This window comes from Stegostoma tigrinum, chromosome 4 (genome assembly GCF_030684315.1).
Source record: "Stegostoma tigrinum isolate sSteTig4 chromosome 4, sSteTig4.hap1, whole genome shotgun sequence".
Taxonomy (NCBI): domain Eukaryota; kingdom Metazoa; phylum Chordata; class Chondrichthyes; order Orectolobiformes; family Stegostomatidae; genus Stegostoma; species Stegostoma tigrinum.
In genome coordinates this window covers 63,094,410-63,109,386 of record NC_081357.1, presented here as the reverse complement: position 1 = coordinate 63,109,386, position 14,977 = coordinate 63,094,410, and the positions used below count along the sequence as shown (strand labels likewise).

General features: G+C 36.4%; 1 protein-coding gene across 4 annotated transcripts in view; it reads left to right on the top strand.

The window, feature by feature from the left end:
• The window catches only part of man1a1 (mannosidase, alpha, class 1A, member 1), a 422,282-nt gene that overhangs the window by 141,874 nt on the left and 265,431 nt on the right, over positions 1 to 14,977 (top strand). For all 4 annotated transcript variants that reach the window (XM_048531606.2, XM_059645384.1, XM_059645383.1 and 1 more), the window contains one exon: positions 4,976 to 5,072. In XM_048531606.2, coding sequence (XP_048387563.1) covers positions 4,976 to 5,072 — 97 coding nt within the window. The remainder of the gene's footprint in view (positions 1 to 4,975; positions 5,073 to 14,977) is intronic.

Here is a 14,977-nt window from a genome sequence, read left to right as displayed (position 1 = left end):
GAGCCAAGTCATGAGCATCAAAAAGGAGAGTATTGTTTGATTATCGCAATCCTCCCTATTCAGCAAAATCACATTTAAATGTATGCCACTTAGCAAAATTTACCATTATATTGGTGTGCAATTTATTCTAGCCTTCAAGGTGGTATAATACCTTGTGTTTCCAACTCCTGAAGGCTAGAGTAGGGAGATGCTTGCATTGCTGAGTCATTTTAGCTGTGATTGATATGCATGCTATTGTTAATATTAATAAAGACTCTAGATTTGACTTTGGTCAGTGCGCATTGTTCCAAAATAAATGTACATTCGTATCATTGAAGGAAAATAATAAATATATTAACATGACTTAATTATGGGGCTCTTTGAAGCTAGTAGCCTATACTATTTTGTAACAACTAAATTATTACCTTCTAAAATGGTACTTACCTTAAGGCATAATTTTTACAACAAGCTTTAATTCCCATGATGAAACTCGTATAGTTTGAGATAATGAGAAATGATTCTCACTTTTTCAATTGACGAATCTCCATAATTGATCCATAAACAGATCATTTAAAAAGGATTGCGTAGAATGAGAGAAGTTTCTTTACTGCAAGAATTGTTCAACCTCCCCTCTTAAAAAGAGATGATGTGGCATGTTTTATATTTATAGCTGCCGAATACATTAATAAAGGGCCTTTAATGGAATGGCTTCAGTTGTGTAGCTGACTTTGATTTGTAAACTGTAGAATTGAATGTTTGAGATTCTCCCATTTTTCTAAATCTTGGCTTGCAACTTCCATTAAACATATTAGATTTTAGAAAATTAATATGGTGGAGATGGTTCACCTATAATAAAGGTAAGCATAGTACTCACTAAAGTTTTCATTTTAACCAAATTGCAAACATTTCAATTTGTTGTTCGAGAAGCTACTTTTATAAGGGAGAACACTTAAATGTCCAAGTTAGATTTTAAAATGCAATAGACCAGACCAAAGCAGAATAAACAAAGCTCATTCTCTTTCCTTACCATTGTCCATAATGAAATAGTTATTTTGTTTTGTGAATACTGTATATCTGGTATATGCATAGAAATGCTGATAATACACAAAGAAAGTACTTCAGTCCTTTTCACTTGTGTCCCTGTCAGAAAAAAGATACTGGTTTTAGTTTGCAGCCAAAATTTCCTTGTGTTGTAGGCATTTGGTTAAGAGTTTTACTTCAGTATTTTTGCTTTGGTGGAGATCAGTGGTAAGGCATACATAGTATTTCTGTTTTTATTGCACTGCTCAACCATGCTATTTATTGAACATGTAACTTCTTCAATACTTCAAAAATAGGTATTATTTACTATTCTATACAAGTCTGCGTGGTTTTGATTTTGAAATTCATTTGGGTCTTGTCCTACTTGCACAACATAATCTATCTTCCTCTCAAAGCCATGATCTGAGTTGAATGCTTCTATTTACAGTACAGTCCTTCAAATATAAGGAGGAATGTACACATGGCTGTATTTTAGTGCAATGAAAGCTCTGTTTGCTAACTATAGAAGATTGAATTAATGGATGAATTATCTAGATCTAACAATCATCTTCATTCTGAAATATTTGCTGCTGCAGAGGGTTTTATCTGGCTTTCTTTATCATTTTATAGCAGCAGCAGTCCTCTCGTAGCAATAGTCTAGGTCAAGAAAAGCTGGAATCGACAGCTTGTAGGGAGACAAAATGAGGGATTTTGCAAGCAAGTGAATTAGTTACTGATGATGTTCAAGTGCAATGTTTATTTTCAGTTTAGAGTTTTTAAATTCTGTAAGCAAGAAAAGGGAAAACGTGAATTATTTAGGAACATAAACATCTAAGAAGCTTCCCTGTTGTAGATATAAAATCTTATAATTTCCATGCATGAACTAGCCTTTTTAAATTTGCTTTCCGATTATTTCTGATATAAGGTCCATGCTTCTGCGGTGTTTGTTCAGTAGAATTACCTTTGTTCATTTATGGATGTCAGAAGCTTTTGTTACAATTTGGGTGAATTCCAAATCCTGTCCTCAGGTTCTGTCTCACTACTGTTTTCAAGTCTGCAAAGTCAATATCTGTCTGCTCACCTTTTGATTTACCAAGCGAACCCTCTATAACCATTGGGGTTTCTTCAAAGTTTGGCTGTTGCACTGTTTTCTCGTGTGCTGATGAATGACAACGCAATTTCTCACTCTGCTAAAATTAAAATATTGCTTTAGAGGCAGTAATGATATCAGATATTTCTGAAATTACTATACTTTTTCAACAATCACAAGTATAAGAAACATGTGATCCGAGATAATGGGAACTGCAGATGCTGGAGAATCCAAGATAACAAAGTGTGTAGCTAGATGAACAAAGCGTCTAGGCCCGAAACGTCAGCTTTTGTGCTCCTGAGATGCTACTTGGCCTGCTGTGTTCATCCAGCTACACACTTTGTTATCTTATGTAAGAAACATGTATCTATTGCTCTACTCTATTCAATATTGATCGCTATTAACGTGATCAGCAGAAAATCTTAACTGTATAGTTTCTGAAGAGAAGTCCAGGATTATTTGACCTGGCATTCTTGTCTACTAAATGATTACCCAGAAAGGATAATTTCATTTAAATCCTGATGTGGACAATAATTATAAAACCTCCATGATGTTAGCTGCGAAAAGTTCCCAGACCATTTGCCGATTGTTAGTTTTGTTCTGGAGTGGCTACCAAAATGCATGTAAATTAACTCAGGAAAATCTCAAATTAAAAATGCACAATTAATGACAGTTTTGGAATGGCTCCCTCTCACAGGAAATCAAAAGATAAAATGCATGAAATTGTTTTCTTGTGCAAGTTCTAGAATGTCTGCCTGCGTTAACCATCTGCCTAAGTAACTTGAGTGTTATCCTGAGTTCTCCATTCTTATTTCCACTTTCTGCTTATGTTTTGTTTCTATTTTTCTTTCTTTTATTCCTCCAAGACTCTTCTCCTTTATTGTTGCGTTTGCTTCTGCTTCTGCATTTTAAGATGCTTTGTCCTGCTAATTCTCTACTCAATTCTTAGATAATGGGAACTGCAGATGCTGGAGAATCCGAGATAACAAAGTGTGGAGCTGGATGAACGCAGCAGGCCAAGCAACATCTTAGGAGCACTCCTTGTTCTGTCTTTTCTTTTCTAGCTGTCCCGGGCATAACCCACTATTATACAAACTTACGGCTACCCTTTGTGCTCATCTTGGCATCCTGTAGTGATCTCATCAAGGCTATTGGTGCTGGCTCGTTACGGGTAGCAACTCTAATTTTCTCTTACTACTACCTCGTTTAATTCCTCCACATCATCTGTTAAATTACTAAAGTGCCAATTTAGTATTGCATGAGCAGAAATTCCCTCCTGTTAAATCTTGGGAAGACTGAATCCTTTGCTTTTTGGTCCCTGCTCCAAATTCTGATCCCTAGCAACTCACTCCATCCTCCTCCCTGGCAACAGTCTAAGATTAAACCAGACTATTCCCAAGTATTATGCTACATTTGACCGTGAAATGAAATTCCAACTGGCTTCACTGAAACCCTCTGTTTCCACCTTTGTTCATTACCTGTCTTTTGGCCCTGTTTCAACTCCTTTGTTATCGAAAACCTTATCCTGTTCTGTTACCTTTAGATTTGACTCCTGAAATGCACTCTCAGCTGGTTTCTCACAATCTACCCTCTGTTAACTTGAAGTCACTAATACATTTTCTGCCTGTGTCTTGATTCACTCCAAATCCTGGAGTTCAGCTATCAGTCTTATGGGTGTTGGCCTACACTGATTCCTAGTATAGCAATGATGTAAATTTAAAATTCTCATCCTTGTTTTCAAATCATTCCATGGTCTCGCTACATTGCAATACACCCCTTCTTTGAGAAGTCTGAACTCTTTAATTCCAGCCTCTTGAACTTTGCTGATTTTAATCATTTCTCATTTAGCAGTCATGCCTTAAGCTGTCCAGGCCCTAAGCTCTGGAACTCACTCCATCTCTCAACCCTTCAGTGGTACACTTTGTTTTATAATGCTCCTATGAAGCGCCTTAGGATATTTAATTATGTTAGAGATGCTATGTAAGTAAAAGTCTGCATTCAGACATCTAATGCAATTTTTCCCTATACTTGAGTATTATTTGGCTACATCAGAAAACCAGGCTTGTCGTAATTTGCTGTTTCTACTGCATTGAATTGCATTTTGCCTTTGGTCCAAAATTGCATCATGCCTTGCAGTCTGTAACTATCCCCTCCACCACTGATGCCATAATCCCAACAAAATATAGAATCAATGTCTGGCATTGCATCCACTCATCAAGATGAGAATCTCCCTCTCCATGATCTGTCTCCTGAGAAGTGGCAGTTTTGGGAACATAAGATCCAAAGTTCTCACTGAATCACAGATCATCCTAATGTGGACATATTTCACTACACACACGTTGTTGCTGGGTCAATATCCTAAAAAAAATCTACGTATGGGAAAAAAAACAACAGTGGTTCATGAAATTGGCTTCTTAGGCAATTTGTTCTGGACAAAAAATACAACATTGTTTGCATCAAAGAACAAATAGAACATGTTTTCTTTTTGTTAGCCAAGTCTAGTTATATTTATTATTACAATTTTCCTATATTGTTGTCTTCAATCCAATTTTTTCCTCTGTGGTGCACTTTAGAATCGATGACTTACCTATTTGCACATTGTACGTGTTTCTACAATTTAAAACAGGAAAACAAATAAGAGCTAAATGTGCAAAGGAAATTCAATTTTTAGAGTTAGAATTTTGCTTTTTGGCTTTCACTAAAAGCAATATATTTTGTTTTAAAAATATGTATCACGTCTGGATTCAATGTTTAGTTGAACATGCTTTCAATTATTTGTCAAGAAATAGTGACTGACTTAGAAAGTTCAATGTATATTTTTTTAAAAATTATTTGTATAAGATTATTTGTTTTAGAATTTACTTAGTATTCAATTATGTTTTATAGATGATGAAACATGCTTGGGAAAACTATAAACGTCACGCATGGGGATCAAATGAATTAAAGCCTTTATCTAAACAACACCATTCGAGTAGTCTATTTGGTAAGTGTTTTACATTACTTTTTTCTCTCCGAGAATGTAGTATTGAGGACTGACAGCTATGCAGTATTAAAGCACTCTTTTCAACCAGTAAAATGCATTTGACAAAAGACAGTAAGACATGTGCCCATAAATTAATGAGGTTTGTTAGTCTACATAAAGAAAGCAGGAGTGACCTCATTAGACCTATTTCCGCGGTATTGCAGAATGCATTTACACAGTATGGACTAAAAGTTGAATCATCCTATTCTGACGTTTTGTGCAAAATCTACTGTACAGGGCTGAAGAGGTGGCAGTCAAGATGATAACAGTAACAATAATGCACATTTTCCAAGGCACTTCAAAGAAGAGAAATATATGCTCTCTTATATAGCACTTTTGTAAATAGTGAAAAGGCTTCGTATGTTGTGTTTGTAAATTTTTACTCCTTCATTGTACTGGTGCATTATGCTATATTTATCCTTTTTTGTCTTCAAAATCTTGACGTGCCTGTTTAGTGCAATTGATCATGTTAATTCTGTTAAATAATAAACCACAAGATCGCTTGAAAAGAAGTTTCATGTGTGCATTTTGCAAATATGTGGACATAAAAATTAACATCAGTGTTTCATAATCTGATGTCAGTAATTAAGATATGGACTAACTGCAAATGTTATGAAAAGTGCAATAGATTAACATTCAAATTACCTCTTTCACAACTTCAAACCATTCCAAAGCATTTATCAACCAATTAAGTACTTTCTGAATTTATCAAATAACACTGTGGGGAAAAATGGAAACCAACTGGAGCAACTAGCGATCTTGCACTGACACGATAATATGTTCTGATCATGACTGAGGGATAAATATTTGCCTGTGTATCAGGGAAAATGACGCTGATCACCTTTAATAGTACCCTAGGATCATTTGCATCTAGCTGAAAGGACACAACCATGGTTTAATGTCTAATACATAAACGAACGGTGTAAATGTTGGAAATCTGAGATGAGAACGGTAGATGCTGCAAGTTCTCGACTGGTCAGGCAGCATCTGTGGAGAGAAAAACTCAAGTTAACGTTTCAGGCTGACCTTTCATGAGAACTGAAGACAAAGAAAAACTGATAAGTCTTTAAGCAAGTGAAAGGAAGGAGATGGCAAAAAGAACAAAGAAGATCTGTGACCAAGTTGAATTTAGAGGAGACTAAATTAGAAAACATTGTATGATATAATATCTGTAAACAATGATATTAAATATTGTGAACAATAAAGTTCTTTTTTTCCAAAAGAGGTGAGTTGCTGCATATTAAAAAAAAATCTGAATGCAACATGAAGTGATAGAGAAAGAAACAGGACCACCATCCAGAAAAACAAAGTGGAAGGAAAAAAACACATGTGGAGCAAAGTTGTGATAGAGGTTATGGTCGAAAGTTATTCAACTCTTTGTTGAGTCCAGAAAGCAGTAGAGTGTTGAGTTAAAACATAATGTGTTGTTCCTCAATACAATGGCGATCACATTTTGAACAATAAATATAATGTACAAAATTGAAAGAAATTGGTTGTTTTTCTATAAGGCGATAGTTGCGTTCCTGTGTGACCTTGCTCTATAGAAAATAGCTTTATAGGGAAATTGCCATGCTTGTACAGCAGAAAGTCTGCATTATCCAAACAGGGTCTGCTATTCTTCAATCACTTTCCAGCCAACTTGTATTAAGGAAACACACGTTACAGCACCTGTAATCACTTTCACTTGAAAGGACGGTTTGGGGCCTTATGCGTGAGAATGGAAAAGGTGTAAGGACAAGTTTTGGATCTCCTCATTTGCATGGAAAATGCCATGGGGAAGGAAGAGGAGGTAGGAGGTAACTGAGGAGTCGATGAGGGTGTTAGAGAGGGAACATGTCTTGATAAAATGCTAAAGAGAAAAAACAGAGAAAATGTGCACTGTTCCTACGTGTCAGAGATTGTGGAAATGGTGGATGTTGAACACAAACTATGATTTACTTGCACTTCCCTCAGTTTAATCGACATATTTCCTATTCAGAATGATGGCTCCTCTACATTGAGATACCCAAATACAAACCTGGTTAGTGCTTTGAGGAACACCTCCTTTGTGTTTTATTACACTTGTTGCTATTACTGTGTTAAAACAAGTATATCTACGTTGTGACAATACAAATTGGATTGAACAAATACAGTCTTTGTAGAAATACAGTCATTGTAGAAATAATGGGTATTATAGAGAAGTTGTATTTTTTTAATCTGGCCAGGACCATGAAACAGAAATGATTTTGTCCCTTCTTGGTGTAATGCGTAGTAAGGGGATTTTTGGGTTGTGTTTAGCAGTAACTTCATCCAACAGCTTGAACAGCTTAACCAATATCTGACTTTCCTTTATTAATGGATATAATTGACTTTTGATCTCATCTGAGATCCAGCTTCTCTCTATTGGGAAAAATTCAATTGTAACAAGTTTATTGGATGAGCATTGACTGCACATGCAATTTGTTTTCTGGATGTTACAAGGTAGTTTTGTTCAATTCAGTAAAATCTGAAGGTGGAGAGTTATCTGTGGGAAGTATCAAATTGTCCTCTTTCTTTTCTGTAGCAGCCTTTTGCTTTTAAAGAAGTGCATCAAACAGGTTAATAGAATTTGAGAAATGTAAACTAGTAAATGCCAAGCTTTTACATTTGTAATCGGAGTAATTTCAATCAGGTTGAAATGTCGTCTTCATCGGGCAGCTTACTTATTTCTAGATGCTTCTGTGAAGCACATCTGCCAATGTTAATTGTGTAAAATATGAGGCAGTATAGTGGGATTTGCCTCTCTGGGCAGACTCCTGACAGTTGTCATTAATTCTCAGCCAAACGTCAAGCCCATATTGTACAAACAAGAACTGTTCATTCCACCTCCAGTGTTCTGCATCACCACTATTGTAACTGTTACTCAATCCTTTTTGACCTTGTGACTTCCACAATTCATTTCTTAAAATGTTCATAGAATATTTTAACAACAAATTCATAAATAGAGATGGGTCATTTATTCTGAATAGTTGATGGAATATGAGGATCAAAACTGCTGACAATTCTCCAGATGTGGTCTTAGCAGCATCTTGTACAGTTGCAGTAGGATTTCCTTACCCATGTACTCCAACTCCCTTAAAATAAGGACTAACATTCAATTGATGCCTTCATGATTATCTGCTGCACCGTTGTGCAAGTTTTCTGTGTTTCATGTACAACTACCCCTAAGTCCCTTTTGTGTTGCAGTTTTCTGCAGTTTTTCTCCGTTTAAATTAAACTTTTTTTCTCCCGTCCAAATGAACAGCTTCACGTTTTTGCACGTAATAGTCCATTTGCCAAATTTTTACCCACTTAATTTATCAATATCTGCCTGTAAACTGCCTGGATCTCTCTTGCTATTTATCTTTCTGGTTTGAACATTTTTAAAGTATATGTTGTAAATTCTTCAAACACTAACGTTCATTTGAATTCCCCTTTATAATTTGGCAGTTGTTCCCAATTTTTAGTCCATCAGTTTGGCAGAATTATCTCTGGAATATTCGAGAATGTTGATGGTCTTGCTAATGTCTTCTGATATAACTGATAAAGAGAGCTGTTACTTAAGGATTTCAATAGACAGCTAGGGTAGCTTGTGCACAGAATTCACTTTTTTTAATATATGACTGGAAAGCAGCTATAGTGTGATGTCAGGGTTAAGAATCTATTAAACTGCTTCAGATAACAGTGTAAGCAGTTGTGATGCCATCAGTAATGACTCTGTCAGATCAGAATTTCAATTTCTGACCACAGTCACAATTCAAAATGTTCTTCATATTTTACTTGTGTGCAAGTCACATCTTCCCTGGCCCATCCTTAAACATTGGAGTGTCGTCCAGATTTTCAATGGAAGGTTAAAATCTGCGACTTAATCATTTGAGTAATTTACTGGGATGCAAAAACATGTTGCTTTTGTTACTGGGAGTTGCATAATTGAGAGATGTGGAAGTTGTTAATTTGCAGAGTATAAAGTGTGTTGTAGAAAGAAATATTGTGTGCGCGTGTGTGTGTGTTTTTGAGCTGCTATATCAATCGGAATGCTTTAACAGTCAGCCAGTGGTGCTCTTTGAAGAGGCTGGGGACATCAGGAGGTTCAATATGTTCTGGCACATTTTGAATTAGCTGCCCAAGCAAGTCACTGTAATGACATAGTTAATTTTATACTCTTTTACTATTGTGACCAAATAATTCAAATTTTATTTTTAAATGTGCTTGTTTCATGAAGAAGAGATAATAATAGGAGTTTTAAAACTACCAAGATATATAATACCTGGGACGTATTGTGTGGTTTATGCAGCCTACAGGAGGGTGTGAGTAGGAGTTTTTTTTTGGTGGAATAGGAAGCGTGAGAGGGAACAGTATGACTTTCTACCTTCAGTTTGATGGCAGGGTAACATAGGAACTACAGCTCAGATTGTAATCCCATGAGCCATTGCTATCCTTTAGTAAATTTTAAATGAAAGAAAAATAGCCACCGGGATAGTTCTTAGACATGCTATGCTTCACCAACCTTATCTATGATCTTGAAATCTATGTTTTTAAAAATGAGACCACGCAGTATTTAAAGTTTAATCCTGAAGATTTATTAGTTGTGCAGCTCTGCAAATAATCCTAGATATTAAAAAAGGGTCTAATGCAAAAAAAATCAAAACTGATTTTTTGTTTATGTGCCACAAAGAGTATTTTAACAAAATCTGTTTTTAAATCTGTCTAATGTCTATAATTATTTCAGTAATCAACATCATCTTTGAAACGAAAATCCATTTGGATTGTGTGCTGCCCTTGCCTGGAAACTTGTCATGAATCATGCCCAGCATAAAGGTTCTAATATGAAATTACACTGGGCAGCCTCAGTTCGCTTGTAAAAATGGTTCTTGCAACGATAATGGAACCAAATAGGCACTAAATTGTTAAACTCAATCACAAGCTATAAGGAAGATTGTTAGGATAATGGCAAACTACATTAGTACAGGTTTTGAGCTTTAACTTTTAGTATTGATGTTTATGTAGAAAGATATGTATTCCATGGGGATGGGGGAGGTTTGAGGGTTGGAAAAGGACACAGCAATTGAAACAGCATGAGAGCAGGAAGAAAACATTGTAAATGACATTATGATTATATAAGAATTGAACTAGGTGTGAGCAGTCCCATCTAGCTAGATGGCAAAGGAGGAAAATGGAATCGTCAACAGTGCCAAAATCTGTTGACAATAGCATGCAGTTGTACAGCATCTTCAAAATTACACAATACCACAAAATACTTAGCTGATGGTAATAACTGGTTTCTCGAAGTAGAAAAGTCACCTTAATTCATTTTTTGGAGCTGCTATCTCTGCTCTACAATCTGCATCACAGGAAATATATGTCACGCAAAATTTTATGCAGGGCTTGTGCATAACAATTTATGTGCTAACTCTTCCTGGTTGCATACACAATGCCTTCAACGTTTTTCCTATATTTTGGTGTTTATTTTATCCGTGAGGTCGTATGCAAGTATAAACAGTATTACTTTCCATAATTCAACGAAGACACATATCAACAGTTGCTCAGTTTGTTTTTTCAATTAGGAACACTTACTCAGGATAAGTTTCCTGACAAAATTCACTACTTCTCTTTAGATCCTTGTTAATTTTAATATTTTTTAATAGTGTTTCTCAAGCTATAACTGTTGTGTCCTCATACATATCTGCATATTGCTTTATTTGATTTATTAAAGTCTGAGGTTGTGGAGGGTTAATAAGAGAAAGTAACTTGGTCCTGTTGAAGAGGTGGTTTCTAATCTCCACTATATAGCTTTAATTTGTTTGCCGTCATTATCTGCAAGAGAAGCAAATATTGCATCAGCTTCCCTTCTGGAGGTATATTACCGATAATGCCACCTTTGGAACAGTGTAAAAGTAACATTCCATTTGAGCAAAGCAGACAAAATTGAATTCTTAATCCTTTGAAAGCTTTTGATTCAATCTTGTAATTGCATCCAGAATAGATTAAAAAAAAATTCCATCAAATCCACTTGGAGTATTTGGTAGTCAGATAATCTGCTTTACTTGCTGTGCTAGAAACAAATGGCAGATCAGAGACCCATGAATGTTTCCATGATAATTACACATGTGACCAATTTTCAGTGTTCAGTTTATCAAGACATTGCAATGCCACCCAAGGAAAAATACCTTTGTTGATGATTCTGTCAAGCAGCAAGAATGTTGTTAGCAATGGACACTAAAGGACACCTTTGCTATTCTGAGACAGAGATTTTGTTTGCAATGCCAGTCCTTGACCAAGTGTCTCAGTTTTGTGAATAGAACTCTTAGCCAGTGATTTATGTATAATGCACTGAAAAATAATCTCATGTTTGCTCGTACCAAAGTTTCAAGTTTTGAACAACACTTACTCAACACTGAATAAGAGAATGATACAGCAGAGAATAGCGCCATTTGGTCCTTCATTCCTGTTGTTTGATATACAATTGATTGCACTTCTCTGCTCTTGCCCTGGAGTACTATATTTTTATTTCCTTTCACCTACGTGCCTAATTCTCTCTTTTTTGTGTTACCATTGTGTCTCTTTTCACCAGGCTTTCAGACAGTGTGTGCCAATTCCTTTTTTTTAAGACAACATCTCCTCTGCTTTTTCCAATGATCTTAAATCCGTCTCTCCTGAATCCTAATCTTTCTGTCACTGGAAGGATTTTCTGTATACTTTATCAAAACTGATCATGATGTTGAATTGTGCCACCAAACCTCTTTTCAAAAGAAAACACTCGATTCTAAGGAAAACATTCCTATCCAATGCAGTTTCTTTCCTGAAACACAGGTTTTGGTTAAGAAAACTGCACTGTTACAAGTTATTCTTGCAGCTGGAGGAATTCCAGAATGGAGTAAATAAGAATGGAAAATGCTAGAATGCGGTTAGCACTGCTGCCTCATAGCACCTGAGACACTGGTTTGATTCCATCTTTGGGCGACTCTCTGTGTGGAGTCTGCACATTCTCCCTGTGTCTGTGTTGGTTCCTTCCAGGTGCTCTGGTTTCCTCCCACAGTCCAAAGATGTGCAGGTTAGATGGATTTGCTGTGCTAAATTGTCTGTAGTGTCCAGGGATGTGCAGGGTACATGGATTAGCCATGGGAAAAACAGGGTTACAGGGATAGTTTATGGGCACTGGGTCTGGATGGGATGCTCTTCAGAGGGTCAGTGTAAACTTGATGAGCTGAATGGCCTGTTTCCGCACTGTAGAGTCTCTATAAACCAGGGCAGGCAGCACCCGCAAAAAAAGACAGTCGACCCACCAGAGTTGAACTCGCCATTAAGCAATGCTGTGATTTTAATGTTTTCTTTCATTCTCAAAATCCTGCCATGTCTTCATTCCTTTCTGTTTTTGTAATCTCATCCAACTGTCAGAAATATCTGCATTTCTCTAATTCTGTCCACCTTAGCTAGCTCCACTGAGAGGCAGTCCGGTATCTCCCTGTGTGGGTACCTTTGCCACCACCAGTAAAATGCAAGCAGTGGCTAGATGCCCTTAATTGACAAAGTAAGTAGCTGAATAGGCTGCTGAGCAGATTGGCCAACTTGAAAAATATCTCTTAATTTTTCCCATGGCTTTTTTCTTGTGGTGATGGCTGTTTTCAATAGTTTTTTTTTAATACATAATGAGCAAAGTATTGCTGAATAAAAAGATCCTCCTGAGAACCTGAAACATTGAGTTTGTATTCATATCATGCCTTTCACAACATTGGAATGTTTAAAGAGCTTTGGTCACCTAATTTTCAAGTATAGTTACAGTTCTAATATAAAATTCCATGATTTATGTATCATAAACAATCATATTGTCTGTTTTCGAGGTTGTGAGGGATCGTTCTTAAGTAGGATACTTGAAGACCACTTTTTTGCATCCACTTCAGAAGGTTGAATGGGATATAAGTCATGGGTGGAGAGCTTTGGAGGTTCGCACAGTGTATTTGTGTAGCAGGTCAAACCTGAAATACAAAATAGCCTTTGTCTCAATTTTCTTTTGTTTCTTTTTCTGGAGTCCTGATTTCCTGCACACACTTCCAATCGGATTACATTTTTTTGCTGGGTTCTCTTTATATTCTCCCATTTAGGGTTGTATAGTTCTCGATTTAGACCTCTGAGTGCTCTGGTAGCCATTAATCAAATTCCAAATTATAGTCATCCTGATGCTCAGAGTATTTAGAACAGCTCTGTTCGGTTGTCTGGTGTTACTGAAGTTTACCATATTTCATATTCCTGTGGTGAATGTGTCTAAAAATATAGTGACCCTACATTGTATCTGGAATAAACCATTCTAGAATTTTAAAAAAAATTGGAGCTGTTCTTGAAGCAGTTATTTAATATTATGTAAGTGCAGGACAACTTCTCAGCAGCTGTTTTACATCAGGATGGCAGGTCCATCTTGGGGTCCTAGTGTAATCTTTGAAATCACAAATCAATGTCTCATCATTATGATCTCCATGAAGAAATCTGCTCACTTCAGCATAATTGTTTTGGCAATGACTTGCATTAACTTCCATGTTTTGCCTTTCCCTGCTCAACTAATCTCTGCTCAATATCAACCTGTTTTCTGCAGGTGGAAGGAAATAACCCAGAAAGCCGACTACTTAATACCAGCATCGTGCTCCAGTGTCATTTCAATCTCAGTAGTTCAAGTATGGCATAATTTGTGTTTTTGATGTTGCACTCTGTTTCTTAATATATATCATTTATTATAGTTCTTAGCATTTTATGTTACTTTTTAAAAAAAATACAACTGGATCTCTGCATCTTGTGCAAACACGGCAAATTTGAGGAGCACTACTTTTTAAAAACAAAATCAAGAGGTCTGGCAAGGCATTCATGTTGGATGTGCCTTGTTGCCATAACTGGTGGGTTGAGCTGTCTCAATATGTTGTAGCTGGATTTGCTGAAGATCCCCATGCAATTCAGACTTAGCTCAAAGCAGCCATCAGCATTCATCAAAAGCCATACACAGCCAAGCCTTCGATTCCTAATTTTGGAACAGTGGTTTGTGCTTCTTTCAGAGTTACTTAAGGTCATGCAGAGGTTTTGTCTGCTCTTCCATAGTGGTGTCAGCTACATGTATATTGTTATGTGAGCAGCTAGGATTCTGGTGCTGCTTGAATTAATGAAAAAAGCTTTCTGCAAATTATATACTTGTCTGTGAAAGAATGCTCATTCCTATTTTCGTTGGTGTGACTAAAAGGAAATAATTGGATATGTAGTGCTTCAGGATGATTTGATAACATAAAAATCATAAAAATGTTTGTATTTCTTCTTGTAAAATTGCTTCTTTTTCTCCATTTACAAAAGTTAATTTTGAACCCTGGGCGCAAACAAAGAATAATTTGATTTATACCAATAGATCAGTTATTCTTCTTGGTGTGAGCAGTGGTGACTCAGATCCTTCCACAGGTCTGAATCTATAGCATCGCAGGAGTGACTCTACACTCCTGTTGACAAGTTATTTGGATCTGTTGGCTATACATATTCCAAATGGTACAAGTGAGTTGAATTCTTAGAATTCGAGAATTGCTTAATTTAAATTGAATGTGTCAAGACAACTACCTATGAGTAAGTCACTCACTTTCTTAGGTTCCACATTTTCAAATGTTGACGTGCAATTAAAACTAAATAAAAAGCTGGCATCAGTCTTTTTTGAAAAGAATCTTGAAATCCCACTGGTTCTCGTGGTCTACTGGGAAAGACAGCCTACTAACCTTCTCCTGACTGAGCAATATGTGATTCCAGTCCTGTAATACTTTGACACTTAAATACCCAATGAAGTAGTCTGGCAAGCACTTCTTTGTATTGATCCACTCCCGACACATTCGCTGGGTAGTTGAGCGTGGACAGTA